The sequence below is a fragment of the Tribolium madens genome, unplaced genomic scaffold (genome assembly GCF_015345945.1).
Source record: "Tribolium madens isolate multiple individuals breed KSU strain unplaced genomic scaffold, Tmad_KSU_1.1 Scaffold_71;HRSCAF=194;Tcas5.2_LG6, whole genome shotgun sequence".
In the NCBI taxonomy this organism is placed as follows: domain Eukaryota; kingdom Metazoa; phylum Arthropoda; class Insecta; order Coleoptera; family Tenebrionidae; genus Tribolium; species Tribolium madens.
This window is the reverse complement of record NW_025401041.1, coordinates 2,700,632-2,716,654: the sequence shown is the minus strand read 5'-3', so window position 1 is coordinate 2,716,654 and position 16,023 is coordinate 2,700,632. Positions and strand designations below refer to the sequence as shown.

Below are 16,023 nucleotides of genomic sequence, written 5' to 3'. Positions count from 1 at the left end.
TTTTAGAAAGACAATTTAATAAACTTTTAAGTGCAAAAGCAACAAATAGGGTGTTCCATTTAAATTTTTTAAGTTATTGAACTTTTAATAAACGCCTTAATTTTTTTATCTTTGCAAATGCAACACACTAAAAAAATGTTACAACCTTATAGCTTGTACCTTCTTCTTTGTGGTAGTAAAAAAAAATATTTTTAGATGTCTTAGTTTTTGTGTAATAAATTTTTAAAAAGTGCACCTTTTCGTCAAAAAAACCGTCTTATTTTTAAAACTAAGCAAAATCGACCAATAAAAGTTTAGCTTAAATACATTGTCATAAAAATCTACATCCAAAAACGCTAAGAAACATATGGTGTTTCATTAAAAAAATCACAAGTTTATATTGTAACTTATTTTTGAGACACGCTGTATAGTTAAAAATAATTTTAGGCGATGGACTAGATTAGTATGTATCAATGTCCTATATACAGGATGTCCCACGAGTAATAATAAGCCTGATAAAATTTTTGAAGCAACCAAAATTACATTTCATAGATAACGTGGATACTAAAATATTTCGTTTTAATTAGTTAAACATAGTAATCGTATTTTTACTTTTGACAAATTTTTATCACTCAAAATGACTATTCCAGTTTTAGGAAGTCCGTCTATTTGGATATTGAAACGTGCAGTCTGCAAAGAGTTTTGGTTGCTTCAAAAATTTTTTCAGACTCATTATTACTCGTGGAACTCGTGTATATATTTTTTAATTTTACCATTTTAAAGTCACTGATGGACTTTTTCAATTTGCTGGGACACTCTGTATGTTTTTTTATAAAAATTTAGTAAAGGTACAAAAATTTTGTCAATAAAAGCCACAAATACCATTATAAAGAGTTACAATTTAGGATACAGCTTCCTTGTTTACTCTTCTTTAAATTCTCATTACTTCGAAATTTTTATTGATAGAACTTTTTAACATTTTTTCCATGTTCCTGGTATTTTACCTTACATAGCATTTACCTCTGGGACGCGAGTTCTGGCGCATTCTGTATTTTCTTGGCTCAAATGCGAATTACGCAAAATTGTATAAAAATAACTCGATCGAATTTAATTTTCAAAAATCTGCAGGCAAGACCGAGTACATTCGTAATTTGCTGCACGACTCGGCCAGCATTACTGTACCTTTAAGACACAACGGGGCGATTCCCAGAAATCACTTCAACCACAATAAAGGTCCGTTGAGTGTGCTTAATTATCACAGTAACCTACGAGTTTAAAATTAAGTTGGTAGAATTGCTAATTTCAAAGTCACAGCTACTTTGATACTTACTGGCCTTGTGTTTTCACTAACTCATTAACAACAAGGTGAAAAACTGTCAATTAGGCACTTTGCCAGCCATTTTTTCCGTAGGTCCAGCCCCCCAACCTCCACGACGAAGGCCCAATCCCCCAACTGAACTGACGATTCCTTGCGAGTTTTGCAACGTTCCCATACCTCACGATGATTTGATTCAACATGAGACAGGGTGTAGACCTGATTTGGCTAGGTTTAACCCGAGGAGGAGAGTGCCGTCGGAAGATGATGATTATTTTGTGCCCCCACAACCAAGTTCACCGGAAGTCGAGTTGCCTTGTGAATTTTGCGCTGATATGATACCGGCGTCGCAACTTTTGCGCCATCAAGCCACGTGTATCTAAGTTTTATTTTAAGCTTTTTTGTTGTTGCCTCGAGAATAATAATTAAGTTACGCTTTTTATTTTAGCACACACTTTCAGTTTTGTTACCGTAGATGTTTTATTAAATAAAGTTTTTTACGCTATATTAGCAATGTCAATTTCAAATTTGCCGCCATATTATATACACCCCGTTTCAAATATTAAAGTCTGTTTTTTCTTTAAATGAAAATTACCAAGTCAAAATTTTGGTGAAAAAAATGGTAGCAGCTTGTCTCCATAGCCACAAATTTTATTTGCTCTTTGTTTTTGTCCCTAGAAATTTTGTTAAAAAATTATGGTTATGTTTTCAAATTGATATGTCAAAATTTTGACTTTTAAGAATCTTGTGTGCCTGTTTGCTTTTTGAAAGCGCTATAATTGAATACCTGAGGACAGACATCATTACCTAATGTCTAAAGACAGAATTCAGTGCTAATAATTTTGACAGAAACACACCGCAAGTAAGTACAATGTTGTGGACAAAAATGAGATTCTTGCTATAAAAACTTTGAGGAAAAAGGATGTATATACAGAAAAAAGTTATTTAGCGAAAGATACAAGTAGGTATTTTGATGATTGGCAATAACTTTTGTGTAATTTATTGAAATGAACTCAAAGTTAATGCATTTTATAAATTTTTCTTCAGCTTTTGTTTCAAAATTGTTACTTTTTCAACTCGTTCTTCAAAAACGATGCACAAGACACTAAATTAATTGCGTTCTTTCCCATTCATGTTTATTTTGTATTCTTGTCAATTTCTTGCTAAAAATTGCGAATGTTTAGCAAACCTGCATTACAAATTGTGTTACATTTTAACGGGCCCTTTTTCTAACTTCCTGCTTGCGAACCATTCGTTTCCAAATTTCTAAAAACTGTTAGCGGTACCGAATTTGTTCCTTTTTTGGTGTTTCGACGATTTTTTGTGTTGACGTTTAATGACATTGTTTTCAAATTTATTCAAAAAACAGGAACTGCCAACTCCCTTTATTAAAATTACCATGAATGAATTTACTAGTGGTGCCAACGTTAAGACTGTTTGGCATATCCATTAAAAAAAAACAGACTTTACTTGTTTCAAATAAGTCACGGTCAATTCATAGGGAGAGCTCAATTTTGTCCAAAGTATTTCTGTCCAAAGTTAAATGAGTATCCGTACTTATGTCCACCGTAAAAATGTCCAAAGATTTTGGTGTTCTTTGCAGTACCAACCTGATAACAAAATTACCAAGTAGTTTTTATGAACTTTATAAAGTAATTTTTCTTAATTTAATGCAATTTTTTATGACAAGAATCGATAAAATTTGCTGTTTTTTATACATTCGTTTGATATCGTCAATTTTTCTTTTTATTCTTGAGTCAATACTGCCAAAACCCAAACATGTTCCTAAATCGTTGGACTTTTTTACGGTGGACAATTATGTATAATTATACGAATGCTGATTTTTCTTTGCATCATTTTACGTTGGATTATTTTACGGTGGACAAAATTATGTTGGACCGATGTACAGTCGAACAAAATGAAAATGACGCCTCAATAAACCAGTCCCTGCTAGATGCCGACCCTTCTAACCGTAAGCAGGCAGGATCGTAAATTACTGGATTGCAAACTTGACGTAGTTTTAAGATAATTTTTTCTAGGAGTCGGTTTACAGAAAGCGAAATGAAAATTAATTTCAGAATTAAACTAATTCGAATTAAGTTGCCATTTATTTTGCATTGACAAACGTCGAATCCTTTTTTTTTTTGAAGAAAATTATGCATTAATAATGACATTGATGAAAAAACAAATCATTATTAACTTAAAAAAAATTAACTGTTTTTTCAAAATAAAATTAATTAACATAATTTTTAAACGAAATAAGTTTTCTCTATTTTAAACTTAATTTTATGTAAAACAACAAATGAATTAAACCATCATTGTTTATTTGCGAGAAGAAGATTTAATTCCACGTGTGCCTTTACCGCCATTTATTTTGCATTGACAAACGTCAAGTTAATCGCGAATTAAAATTTAATTGTGATTAACACGTTTTGTAAACCAGCCCTAAGTTTTCTATTAGTTTTGTAATTGTCATTGAAAACAAAGCAAAATTATTTATTTAATTAAACCAAGAAAAAAACGGCATAATTATTTCAAATATTTTAGTTATGCTACAAAATTTACTTGTTAATAATTGTAATACTTTTAAATTAAATAAAAATATTTAGTTTTATAAACAAACAATTTAACAAAAACCATTTCTTAAAGAAATAAGATGAAATTTACAACAAAATAAAATATTATTAATGTAATACACTTTTTTGATAAACTGTATTTCAGAATTAAATTAAATAACATAATTTTTATACGAAATAGGCTTTCTGTATTTTAAACTTGATTTTATGTAAAACAATAATATTTTGAATGATGTATAAAATAATTTTATTTTGAAAAACAGTTAAAAAAATATTAAATTCATAATGATTTGTTTTTTCGTCAATGCAGAAATGGTTGTTAAATTGTTCATTAAAAAAATTACATTTTAATTTAACTGGCTCCTAAAACAATTTATCTTGAAACTACGTCAAGTTTGCAATCCGATAATTTACAATCCTGCCTGTTTGCGGTTTGAAGGGTCGGCATCGTAGAGGGCATCCACAGCAGGGGCTGGTTTATTGAAGCGTCATTTTCACTTTGTTCGACTGTACATTGGATTATTTTACGTTGGACACTTTTACTTTGGATTATTTTACTTTGGACAATTTTGTATGCGTCCAATTCACAGTGGCCACTTCCTGGTGTAATTTTTTTGGGGTCCAACTAAACCAAAACTGTTTTTTTGGTGGGTCATTTGGCCCCAACTTTGGAATAGGGTGTATGCAACTGTCAAAAACATAACCCAACTTTTTTCGAAATACCAATTGATTTAGTTTTGATTTTGTGGCAATTATGATTTTGAGTGGGTTATTCCGCCCGGCATGGCTCCTATCCCGTAGCCTCTCGCAGGCAACTGTGCCCCAAAACGGTTCGTATTTTGCCCGATTGTAAAAAGTGAGGTTAGGTTTGTTCTAGTTTTAGTCAAAATTCCGGATTACATCGAACTAAACGAAGCTCTGACTAGTGAGCCCCACTTGGGGCAAGCCCTAGTTTCGTCCATGACCGTTCATAACGATTTCCTGTCGCAAAGTGAGGAAAAAAGTCTAATTGAAGAAATTGAGCCCTACATGAGCGAATTGAAATACGAGTTTGACCATTGGGACGATGTGTGTGGCATACTTGTCTCAAACAGTGTTTAATTGTGGTTTTAGGCCATTCACGGGTATCGTGAAACGGAACGCTTGAATTGGAATGAATCAAATACGAAGATTTTGAGCAGAGTTCGAGAGATTGCGTTTCCCCCAAGCGTTGCTCAGTTGAGACATGTGCACATTTTGGACTTGGATAAGGAGGGGTACATCAAGCCGCACATAGATGCCATCAGGGTGAGTAATAGTAGCAAATAAGAAAAAAATTGTAATTTGATTACAGTTTTGTGGGGATACAATCGCTGGTTTGAGTTTGTTAAGTGATAGTGTTATGAGACTAGTGCTCGATAAAAACAAGACTATTTACGCAAATATTATGTTAAAAAAACGGTCTCTTTATGTTATGAGGGGCACAGCTAGATTCGATTACACCCACGAGATTTTGTCCAACAATTGTAGCGTTTTCAAGGGGGATAAAGTGGTTAAAGACAGGCGAATTTCGGTGATTTGTAGAAACGAACCGTCCGGGGAGCACACTAAACTATAATTGTGTTATTTTAATTAAATAAAAGAATGCAAAGTTGACAATTTTTAATTAAGTGAGGCTTTGATCCAGTCTAAATACTTGGCAACGTCTGTGAAAACAACATAATGAGAGGCATCACACTTGAGTTGGTTTTGCAAGGCCACGCTGATCGAGACGAGGCCCCTCAGCTGCCACACGGGGTTGTTTGTGTTCGAGTTCGATTTGGGGAAGACCATGCCGCCCCCCGAGTCCCCATTGCACACTGAAGTACCTTCAAAACCAACTTTTTAAATGATCGCAACAGGAGAAAAAAATTACCGTTTTTAAAGCCGGCACAGTAGGTTTTATCGGAAGTAAATCGAGAGTAGAAATCAGGGAATGAGTAAATGCACGTTTCTTGTGACACCACCGGCATTTTGGCTTTGGTGAGTTGTTCAGTGACTCGGCCGTTTTCATCAAAACCCCACCCTACGACAGTTCCTGCAACGTATTTTAGTATTTTTCTCTCATAAGTTGATAAAATCCATTGTTGACCTTTAATTGTTAAATGTTTGGAAAGTTTATACAGGGTGTCCGTTTTTCGAGCTCCACCATGGCGTTCTTGATGCCAGAGTTTCAATACTCAATTTTGATTTTTTCTGGGCGCCATATTGGATTTTTGATTTTTAAAAAATTTTTTTTTCCTGATTGTCACACGATATGATGAAATCTTACATTCTTGTAGATTAATTTGAAAGAATTTAAAAGTTCTGCTCGCACATTTAACTGAACGGTCAAAATTTAGTTTGTATAAGAAAATTGTTGGTGTTCATTCTAAAGCACTCTTCGCAGAAACGTTTTCTTTTCATTTTAATCAACATGTAAGATGGTATCGTGTGATAGATTGTTATAATCAGGAAAACAAAATCTTTTAAAAAATGAAAAAAATTGAATATAGCACCAATAAGAAAAACCAAAGTTGAGTGTTGTACTCGTAACTCTGGCATTAAGATCGCCTTGGGAAATACGGTGACAGATTTAGATTCCTTGTAAAAAAGTGTCTCAAGAACGTCCTAGTTAAAAACATCTATTTAGTTCTTTTGGTTTTCGCTTGAAAAAATAAAAACGAAAATTACAAATTTGAATTTTTTAGAATTCCATAATTCAATTTTTTTTATCATATACATAATTGTTTAGCATGAAAATGCTCAACTTTGCCCTAATTTATCCAACCTCGTATCTCTTATAATAACTGAGTTTTTTTTTTTAATGAAACACCATACCAGGTGAATGAAAAGTATGAAATCAAATGTTTTTTGCTTAAACTATTTATTTTTTTGGAAAAACTAATTAATGAATGATAAAGTACTATAAAAATTTGATGTTTTATCAAGAATAAAATTTTTGGATTTAGTAACCCACTATAAAACTATTTTTCTCATGAAGGTTATGATCTAAGGATTACAACTATCTACTTTATATTTAATTTTCTCAAAAAAAAAATCGAATAATTTAAAAACAAAACAAAATACAATCACATTTTTTATATTACTTTAATTTATAAATAATTGTTGGTTCCATAGCCTGTATGTTTCTTGGCATTTCTGAATGTAGCTTTTTATTACAATGTTTTTAAGCTAAACTTTTATTGGTCGATTTCGCTTAGTTTTTGAAATAAATTTGTTTTTTTTTGACAAAAATATACTCTTTCCAAAAACTTCATTCACAGTAACTAAAAGACTGTTAAAATTTGCTTTTACAAGTGCAAAGTAAAAGTACAAATCTTAAGACTATATCAATTTTTTAGTTTGTTGCACTTGCAGAGATAAAAAAAATGAAGAAGTTTATTACAAGTTAAATAACTTAAAATAACTCTTTTTTTATGTTTTTGAATCTAAGAGATTATTAAATTATCTTTCCAAAAATATTTACTTTTAAGTGCCTACAATTAATTACTAAAAAGATATTTAACTATAAACAGTTATTCCTTGACTTGTGCCATGCTTCACACGCTCAACCAACGAAAATTCTTCGCCTGAAGAAGATACAATTAAAGTATCGAAACGTCGCGACGAATTTAATGTTTTTTATTTCCCTGTGTCCTATAAAACCATCTACTACGCAATCAGGTTATCATATTTCAAGGACAATAAACACAAAATGGAACATTAAAAAAATTAATCATTATTTCAATACCTAGCTATAAAGTGCATTTGCACTAGAGATAGAAGAAATATCATTGAACTTTTATGTTGCACTGAATCGATTGTATTTGATTTTCACAATGTGGTTTCCACTTTACAATTATATACAACAAAAAGAATTTCTAGCTGTCGTACCCTTTTGTGTAATAAATTTTAAAAAAGAGTATATTTCCGTCTAGAAAACTAACTTATTTCAGAAACCAATAAAAGTTAAACTTAAAAACATTGTTATAAAAAATGCCAAGAAACATAATTTTGGTGTTTCATTTGGAAAACACAAGTTTGTAATGTAACTTATTTTTGGGACACGCTGTATAGTTGAAAATAATTTTAGGCTATCCACTAGATTAGTATTTATTAATTGCCTTTATTGGGTGTGTCAGAACTTGCGCCCCAGAGAAAAATGTTATGTAAGGTAAGATACCAGGAACATGGAAAAAAAGTTTCTGCCAAAAAATTTTTACATTTATTTTTGATATTTATGTCTATTTTATGATACTGACGATCTTGTATATGTTTTTTTGTAATTACATATTTAGTAAAGGTACAAAAATTTTGCCAATAAAAGCCACAAATAATGTTAAACAGAGTTATTAATAACCTGTAGCAAAAAAACTTAGAAAATTATTTTTTCAACAGAAATAAATAGAGCCAAAGTGCGAAATTTAAACTCTCAGAACTCCTAAATTTTTATAAATAAATTTTTTTAACATTTTTTCCATGTTCCTAGTACAGTTGGAGATAAAATACTTTGGTCGTCAATGTCACTTGAGTGACATTAAATTGTAAAGTATGCTTTAGGACTGTTAACCTTATTTTTAGCTACTGTCAATCATAGTTGACAAGTTTTTGATAGGAAAATATAATAGCTGTCATTAATTTAAAATTGTCATTCATTTTAACGTTAAATCTTGAATTACATTAAAGTGTCAAAAAGTGACGACCAAAGTATTTCGTCTCCAACTGTATCTTACCTTACATGACATTTTTCTCTGGGGCACGAGTTCTGGCGCACCCTGTATAAATATGAATAGAAAAATAAATATTGTGTTTACACCTGCTCTCGATGCTGATTTTTTGTTAACAAAGACCTGTGTTCGAAGTATTAATTAAAGTTAAGCAAACAGTAGTGATTTTTTTCAAAATTTTAGAAAGAGAAGTAGCTTAAAAGAAGCATCTTCTAATATAAAATCATCCGAAAATTACAAATCTATAATTAGTTTTTGCTTTTGAAGAGTAGTTTTCAAGGTTTTCATCAAAATCTGTCTTTTTTGTCTTTACATTTTTGGGATTCAACCCTGCTTGGTTAAAGACTAATTTCTAGCATAGCCGTTATTGTTTTTATTTGAAAAACCGAGCCGTAAAATAGCCCAAAAACTAACTATTTCTAACGTAATATTATCTGAGGATTAAGAATAGGTACATAGTTAGTTTTTTTTTCTAGAATGAGTCGTTCAATCAAAATTTGACAAATTTGTTTAAACGAATTTTTTACAAATTTAAGAAAAATTATTATTTTTTTAAATCGTTGAAAATTAACTTTTGCTCTGAGGCGCAATTTCTGGCGCAGCCTGTATAATTTTTTTTAAATTTAAATTTCACTATTGAAAGGTAAATAATGGACTTTACCAACTCGGTGGGACAGCCTGTATACTTTACCGGCTTTGTTAACCACGGCTTGTAATTGCGTGTTTTCGTCCCAGAGACACACAGGTCGGACGTAATTCGTGAGTTCGACCGGAGACGACATCCGGAGGATGGCAATGTCGTTTGTGAAAACTTGCGATTTGTAGTCGGGATGAACTGTGATTTTGTCGACATGTTTGTCTTGAATTCCGGGATTTGACCATCGTTTCAAGTAATATTTGCCCAAGTATACAACTAAACTGCCGGGATCGAGGATTTCCTGGGATTTGGGTTTGGTAACACAGTGGGCGACGGTCAAAAGGTGATAACGGCTGATAAGCGAGGCGCCACAGATGTATGTCAAGTCGATGCCACTGGCGTGGTAGAGGGCCGCATGCCACGGGAATTCCCCCTCGTGGGTGGCCTGGCCGTGGGTTATGAGCGGACGCGGGGGCATCTAACGAAGAAAATTCACAAATTTAAACGGAAATTTACATAGCTGAAAATTGTATTTATCGGGTGACTGTAAATGATTGTGATTTTTTACTTCCAGTTAGTGTCCAAATTTTTTTAGGTTGGCAACCGGTGTTGCCAGGTTTGGTGAAATTTCACCAGATCTGGTGATTTTCATGTTACTCTGGTGATTTGGTAAAAACTTTTGAAAAAATTCTAATACATTAGCGGACACGGAATTTTGGACATCAAATTTATTGTCATTATGATTGACGTTTGAAACTAAAATTTGAAAATCTTAGTTGTTTGGCGTCGATTTTCCGAAACAATAATGCCAGCAATACGTGTTTTTATATAAGTTCAATAAATAATTTTGATTTGTTGTCCTTTTTTCTCTAGTTATCAAGATAAAAATTACAAAAACCGAAAGTGAGGTTAGTTACCTAAGGCCCGTTTTACATTTTTATGTCAGTTAAAGGACAAATCGTCCAAAATTCCGTGTCCGCCAATGTATCTGGTAATTTTTTGAAAATAAAAAAAAACTGCTTTTCGAATATTTTCCACGTTTTCAACCAGAAACTTGATTAGTTGGTCAATTTTTTTCAAAAAAAGACGAAAAACCACCAAATTCTTAAAAATAGTTCTGTTTGTTTTTTACTAAACAGGATCGAAACTGACAATTAATTTTTGTCTTTTTCGAATACTTTTTTGGCTAGAAACACAAAAATTCCGTTAAAAACAATCCAAAAATTCAACAAATTTGACCAAAAACGACGTTATTTTTGCCTTTTTCAAGTGTTTAAGCAAGTTTTTGAGATCAAAACAAAAAAATCTAAAAAATTTGTTTAAGCAGACAAAAGAATTACAAACTGTAATCGAAATTGATATTATTTTTAGCTTTTTCCGCTCGATTTACTTCGTTTTTGAACCAGAGCTCATTTATTTTTCAAAATCTTGTCCAAACACGCTTAAAATTCACAAAAACAGTTGCTATTGATCTTATTTTGTTTGTGTCACTCGATTTAACTGGTTTTTGAGCAAAATTAAGACAAAAATAAACTGCGAAACCACAAAATTTGGCCGAAAATTATTTTAAGCGCATTTTTGTTTTTCAACTCAGATCTGGTAAATTTTATGTTTTTGACCTGGCAACACTGTTTCAAACTCAAACGTCACACTTTTATAGGCAATTGTGATTGCTGATTTAGCCGTCACCTGAAACATTCTGATATAACAAATTAGAAGAATTACCAATATTTCAGTATCGCCAATAGAATTTTTTGTCACCCGGTATTTCTTTGACCCTAAAAAATGGTTAAAAGTATGTTGTAATATTGTAAAAATTTTGATCCACGTTTCAACTCCAATTTCACATTTTTTACTAATATTTTAGTCAATAACCTACCGGGTAACTCGATTTTCTCTCTCGATTGATTGGATTTTTTAAAATATATTAACAACATTAAAATCACTAAAACAGTCGTATCTCAGGACCGGTTGTTGCCTACTGTTAGGTTGGTAACTTTCGCGCGCTTGTATTCCTCCTGTCATGTTTTGCTAAACTGTCATTTCTGTCAAATTTGAATTCAAAACGTGTTGTGTGGAATATTTCTTAATTCTGATTATTTTGATTTAAGGTGATTTCTTAAGTGTTAATAATCGTTTTTAGTTTTGTTTAATAATAGGTAATAAATAGTACCGTGCGATCAAAAAAAATAAATTAGAGTAGACGACGATTAATATTCTACAGTTGGCAACACATTGGCTGGGAATTCCGCTAACATTTTTGTCAAAAATCAGGACTGCCATCTGAAGGACTTTACTCTATTTTTTTGATCGGACAGTATAATAGAGGTAATAGTATACAATCTTTAGGTCATTTTTGAGGTTCATATTTATGAATTTCTTTGTATATTTAGATTACAGCTCGCTGTTTAGATGTCAGCAAATCAGAAATACAGAAACAAAAAATTATTAATAAAATTAAATTACAGAAAATAAACTGAAAAATTTAGCTTATGTTGTCATTTGTCTTGCACCCTAGTCTTACCATTAAGACTAAGCATTACCAAAATATTATGATAATTGCGACACTATTTTTTTTTTTGTAAAACATTTACAAGTAAAAATTCAAATTTGGCGCGGTAGGTACTATTTTTAGCGCGGAGTGTTAGTAATTGTTCAATGGAACAGCAATATTTATTTATGATAAAAATATCTATTGGCAACATTGAATTATTGGTAATCATTAAACGTTTGACTTTGAATGTACGAGTCAAAATTGCCAACATAAGATTTTAAATTTGACGCCCACTTGACGATAAAAATCACAGCTAATTGCTAGTGATACCAATGTTAAAAAAAACTTACCCCCCAACAGGGAATAAACTGATGCTTTATTCTGTTGTCTTAGACTATTAATATGGTATTTTAGTCTTTTTTACTATTAAAATAAACAATTGAATGAATTGAATCTTTGAGTGTTTTTTTTTAACATAAACAAACTTCTTGATACCTACGGATTTTTATTTTCAGAATTGCGAATGAATAAACTGAAATTATTAGACATGATTTGACAAATTTATTATTTTCTTACGTTATTATTAATTTAGTCTGTTTGGAGGAAAGTTTTGTATGCATCTATCGAATAATGAATGAAAACGCTCTCGGCTCACTTTGGTCGCCTCTGGCATTACCTACATTCTCGGGATTAAAATAGTTGTTTATTCCCTTAATACATAAATAATTAATACCAAATTAGGATTAAATACTACTCACGACTACAGTCCCACAAGCAGCCCCCAGGTCGACCGATGGCTTATTGGGTCTATGAAAAATAGCGAAGTCTCCGTGAAAAAAATCATCGTCGTCTCCCGAATTCATTTGGTGGTTAAAAGCCCCTCCAGGTTTGACACTAAATCAAAATTCAATTTTGTCATTTCAAAATTTTGTTATTGAACTTACAAAGTGGTACTTCCTTGGTTGTTGTTATTTACTAAAGGATTTCGTGTCGTTGAAATTAAACTACTAGTAATGAGTTGTCCTGTTGTGACCGCCGCTTCGGTAGTGGCCCCATTTTCGGGGCAAACTACCCTCGCATTTAGTCGGAACATTACCAATTTTGGTGGGTTTTCCCCCGGATTGTATTTGAGATAAAATCTGAGTTTGTACGGTGTGTTTGCGAGTAGTTTGTGGTTACGATTTTTAATTAAATACTCTTTGTTGTCTGTTGTTACGACTTCCCCAAACCAATTCTACAAAACAAGTGGTTTTTGGCGATTTTGAGTTGGTTTTTTTCGCTTACTCCAAGTTGGATTGATGGTTTATCGAAAATTAATCGTAACCAAACTCCTGATAATTCAGATTCGCTTAGAAGTGTGACCGTGCCGTACCATCGGTCGTTTTCCGATCCTTGGGGTTCGTATTGGAACAGTCTGGGACATGGGGAGATGAATTGAGTCCTTGCTTGGACCAAGAGGAGCGACAAGAGGAGATATTTCATCGTGGATTCCTGAAATTTCACAATTGTGGCTTTTCTGAGAATCAAATAATTAAAATGTTTACTTTTTTTACCTGTGGTGACCTTTACGTGTGTTTATAGGAAATATTTTTAGCGATTATTCATTCTTTTGAAATTTGTTTTTTTCGATATAAAAGTCGACTTACAACATGCACTGCTGGATTCGTAAATATCAAGGCGGTTTTGTAGAATATTTTTGCTTTTATCACATTCAAAAAAACTCACTTTTGGATGATAGTCAACACTAAAAACACGTTTTCGGTCTTCTAATCAATACTAACAATAAAATGTACAAGAACCATCAGAACCTATGGCAATAATTCAGGTTTGGGTATCTGTTTTGTTATGACAGTGGTAAAATCTTGAAAACCTGTTTCGCGTGAATTACAAATGATTGTAGTCAAGGACAAGGTAGGAATCCCCATTGCTGATGGTCATGGGTCAATAACGGTCATTATAAGTTACAGTTAAAAGACTTAACACGTATAATTTTTAAATTTGGCGCCAAAAAAACAATTTTGTATTATTTTTGGTGTAGTTATAAATAAGCAAATTGAATTACTTTTTCAAGTACTTTTAAGATTCAAGCGAATAAGGTATTATTTAGTACGTTTTATTTTAATAAAATAATTTCAAAAATCCACTACAATACTCGTGTTTAGGGGGTTTACTGCTACCAACCTAACACGTTATGCCAAGTTTATTTTTTTAAATAATAATGATTAATGAAAGAAATGATGTTGTAATCCTGACTGTAGAATAATTTCAAATTTGTTTTTATTTATGCTTGATTTACAAATCTGTAATTATGAAATTTTTGATGCAATTTTCTGACAGTTGACATTACTGTCAAAATTTCGAGTCCGTTTGTAAAATTTTGCTTATTTTTGTGCTAATTACAATAAAAAATTAGGTAATTTAGGTGTGATATTAAATTAGAGTAGTTCGTGCTAGTGTTGTTGCAGTGTGCGACAGTTTTAGTTTTTTTTTTGTTATTTTGAGGTTATGTCATAACCTAAACCATGTCGTTTTTGTTGAATGCCGTTCCGAAATTGTTTCAAATGTAAGTATGGAGGTTTCCTGTTAAATTTGCTAGATGATTAATTTGTAGTCAAATCGGGGGGCTCTACGAGGCCTCAATCCGCACAATTATTCGTTACCATTTCCCCCGGCCAAACGAAAGGCGGCGAATTGTACGCCACGGTTGGAAAAAACGGATGTCTACCCCTGCAGGTCGTCGAATCCTCATGAATCGCATACTTAAGGGTAGATGGGTGTACTCACACTAATTTGTATAAAAAAGTAGTTCAATTAGATAATATAGCACATTACGAATAGTACAAAAAACGTCTTCTTGTTCCCTAATAATTTGTCATCAACTCATCAGTCACTTTTCATAATTGTTTTTTTATGAACTAATAGAAATCTCGTGGCTCTGATTGATAAAAATCGAGCTAAATAAGTGGGCCATGGAAGTGTTATTCTTGAAAAGTTTTATGGTGTAATTGGGGTCAATTGTCAACAATTTCCATAACAAGTATCTATTGGCGTATCAACAAGAAATTACTCCCAAGGATTTAGGGATTTTCGTGAATAGGTTGCCATAAATATGGTTAGGTTGGTTTTTGGTGAAAAACACATTGCACCCTTTTTAGTAAATTTTTAATTGAAGACTGTCAAAATGATTATGAATACCAACTTGTAAAAAAATAAAGAAGTTTCCAGACGTGAATAATACATATTGTCGTATCAACAAGAAATTACTCCCTAGGATTTCGGAATATTTGTGAATAGGTTGCTATAAATTTGGTTAGGTTGGTTACTGGTGACAAACAACTAGTGTCAAAATTTAGGTTAAGTCACCTGTCACCTTGTATGAATAATTCAATTGATAGTTAACAGCAGGTTGACAGAAAACAACAACCGTCAACTACAAGGGGTAACCAACCCTAAGCATTCAAAATTACTTCTGAAATTTCTAGTTACAAACAACATGAAAAACGTAATTTTCCTAAAAGTTCAAATCCTAGGTGGTAATTTCTATATATCTACTGTTTAAACTTCCGGGTGATCTTTATTATTAAATGATTTTCATCTAGCCAGCTTTGGAATTTATTTGCATGTAACTTTATTTGTGCCGCTCTACTTTTTTGAAAGCTCTAGTTCTGTCATTAGTGTCACATCTATTAATAATAAATTGTTGTTAATTAAACTTTTATTGTTTCAACTAATTTCCAATAATAATTGATAATAATGTATACTTTGGAATAAAACAAGTTTATAATTGAAGTCTATTTTCGAAGTGGAGGCTTAATAAACGGCGATTTTTTAATTTTGAGTTACAACAAGTAGGTACCCCTATTTTCGTAAAGCGGCATTTTAAATCAATTATAACCACTTTGTAGAAATAACAAAACGTAGATTGTCAATATAATACTCTTTAATTTTTTAAAGGTTGGTATTCTTATTAATTGTGACAATTTTTGAAAAAAAAATACATAAAGCGCGTTTTACAAAAAAATTTATAATACAAAAAATGTTGTTTTTTTTTGCCAATTTTACTGATTGTCGCGTCCTTATTTTCTCATAATAATTTATAATTTGTATTTAGTTAATTTAAAGAGAGCGTTGACATTCGGCCCTAGTTTCGGTTGTTAAGAAAAACAAAATGTTTTATGTTAAAAAACAAGGTTTCGGTTTATGTTTGGTTTTTTCGTGTGAATTATTTGTATTTGTTGGAATCACTCGTCTTGAAACTAGAAAGTGATAATATTGGAAATTGCTCAGCAGAACCG

The 16,023-nt window shown here is 31.9% G+C and overlaps 4 protein-coding genes across 13 annotated transcripts in view; 3 read left to right on the top strand and 1 right to left on the bottom strand.

The window, feature by feature from the left end:
• Nucleotides 1-1,799, top strand: part of LOC123008661 (TRAF-type zinc finger domain-containing protein 1-like) — a 4,388-nt gene extending 2,589 nt beyond the window's left edge. For 2 of the 3 annotated variants that reach the window (XM_044404595.1, XM_044404594.1), the window contains exons 4-5: nt 1,108-1,212; nt 1,391-1,799. In XM_044404595.1, the coding sequence (XP_044260530.1) occupies nt 1,108-1,212; nt 1,391-1,677 (392 nt within the window). In that variant the 3' untranslated portion in view covers nt 1,678-1,799. The remainder of the gene's footprint in view (nt 1-1,107; nt 1,213-1,390) is intronic. The other variant, XM_044404596.1, reaches the window with a different exon arrangement.
• A 2,506-nt stretch (nt 1,800-4,305) lies between these two features.
• Nucleotides 4,306-6,778, top strand: LOC123008710 (alpha-ketoglutarate-dependent dioxygenase alkB homolog 7, mitochondrial). Its single transcript, XM_044404689.1, has 4 exons — nt 4,306-4,700; nt 4,748-4,938; nt 4,984-5,157; nt 5,204-6,778. Exons 1-4 carry the CDS (start codon nt 4,625-4,627, stop codon nt 5,465-5,467), a joined length of 705 nt encoding a protein of 234 aa, XP_044260624.1. The 5' UTR covers nt 4,306-4,624; the 3' UTR covers nt 5,468-6,778.
• LOC123008709 (serine protease gd-like) lies at nt 5,176-13,629 on the bottom strand. 8 transcript variants are annotated; one of them, XM_044404680.1, is made up of 8 exons: nt 13,375-13,629; nt 13,273-13,291; nt 13,013-13,219; nt 12,673-12,962; nt 12,487-12,622; nt 9,289-9,712; nt 5,765-5,926; nt 5,176-5,729 (listed from the first exon to the last, which is right to left on the bottom strand). In XM_044404680.1, the coding sequence occupies exons 1-8, from the start codon at nt 13,377-13,379 to the stop codon at nt 5,512-5,514; spliced, it is 1,461 nt and encodes a 486-aa protein (XP_044260615.1). In that variant the 5' UTR covers nt 13,380-13,629; the 3' UTR covers nt 5,176-5,511. The 8 variants fall into 8 exon arrangements, with proteins under 8 accessions (XP_044260615.1, XP_044260616.1, XP_044260619.1 ...); XM_044404681.1 differs by having other exon boundaries at nt 13,282-13,291; XM_044404684.1 differs by having other exon boundaries at nt 13,273-13,385; nt 13,454-13,628.
• A 418-nt stretch (nt 13,630-14,047) lies between these two features.
• Nucleotides 14,048-14,565, top strand: LOC123008539 (39S ribosomal protein L34, mitochondrial). The gene is made up of 2 exons (XM_044404389.1): nt 14,048-14,291; nt 14,340-14,565. The coding sequence occupies exons 1-2, from the start codon at nt 14,251-14,253 to the stop codon at nt 14,515-14,517; spliced, it is 219 nt and encodes a 72-aa protein (XP_044260324.1). The 5' UTR covers nt 14,048-14,250; the 3' UTR covers nt 14,518-14,565.
• The last annotated feature ends 1,458 nt before the right edge of the window (nt 14,566-16,023 follow it).

Excerpts from the sequence above, each read along its gene's own strand:
- LOC123008710 (XM_044404689.1), top strand. The coding sequence starts at position 4,625 with ATGATTTTGAGTGGGTTATTCCGCCCGGCATGGCTCCTATCCCGTAGC. Across the intron at positions 4,939-4,983 it reads AGTTTGACCATTGGGACGAT|GCCATTCACGGGTATCGTGA; the intron begins GTGTGTGGCATA and ends TTGTGGTTTTAG. Across the intron at positions 5,158-5,203 it reads CGCACATAGATGCCATCAGG|TTTTGTGGGGATACAATCGC; the intron begins GTGAGTAATAGT and ends ATTTGATTACAG.
- LOC123008539 (XM_044404389.1), top strand. The coding sequence starts at position 14,251 with ATGTCGTTTTTGTTGAATGCCGTTCCGAAATTGTTTCAAAT. Across the intron at positions 14,292-14,339 it reads GTTCCGAAATTGTTTCAAAT|TCAAATCGGGGGGCTCTACG; the intron begins GTAAGTATGGAG and ends ATTAATTTGTAG.
- LOC123008709 (XM_044404680.1), bottom strand. Across the intron at positions 12,963-13,012 it reads AACCATCAATCCAACTTGGA|AATTGGTTTGGGGAAGTCGT; the intron begins GTAAGCGAAAAA and ends CTTGTTTTGTAG. Across the intron at positions 5,927-9,288 it reads AGCCGTGGTTAACAAAGCCG|GAACTGTCGTAGGGTGGGGT; the intron begins GTAAAGTATACA and ends AATACGTTGCAG.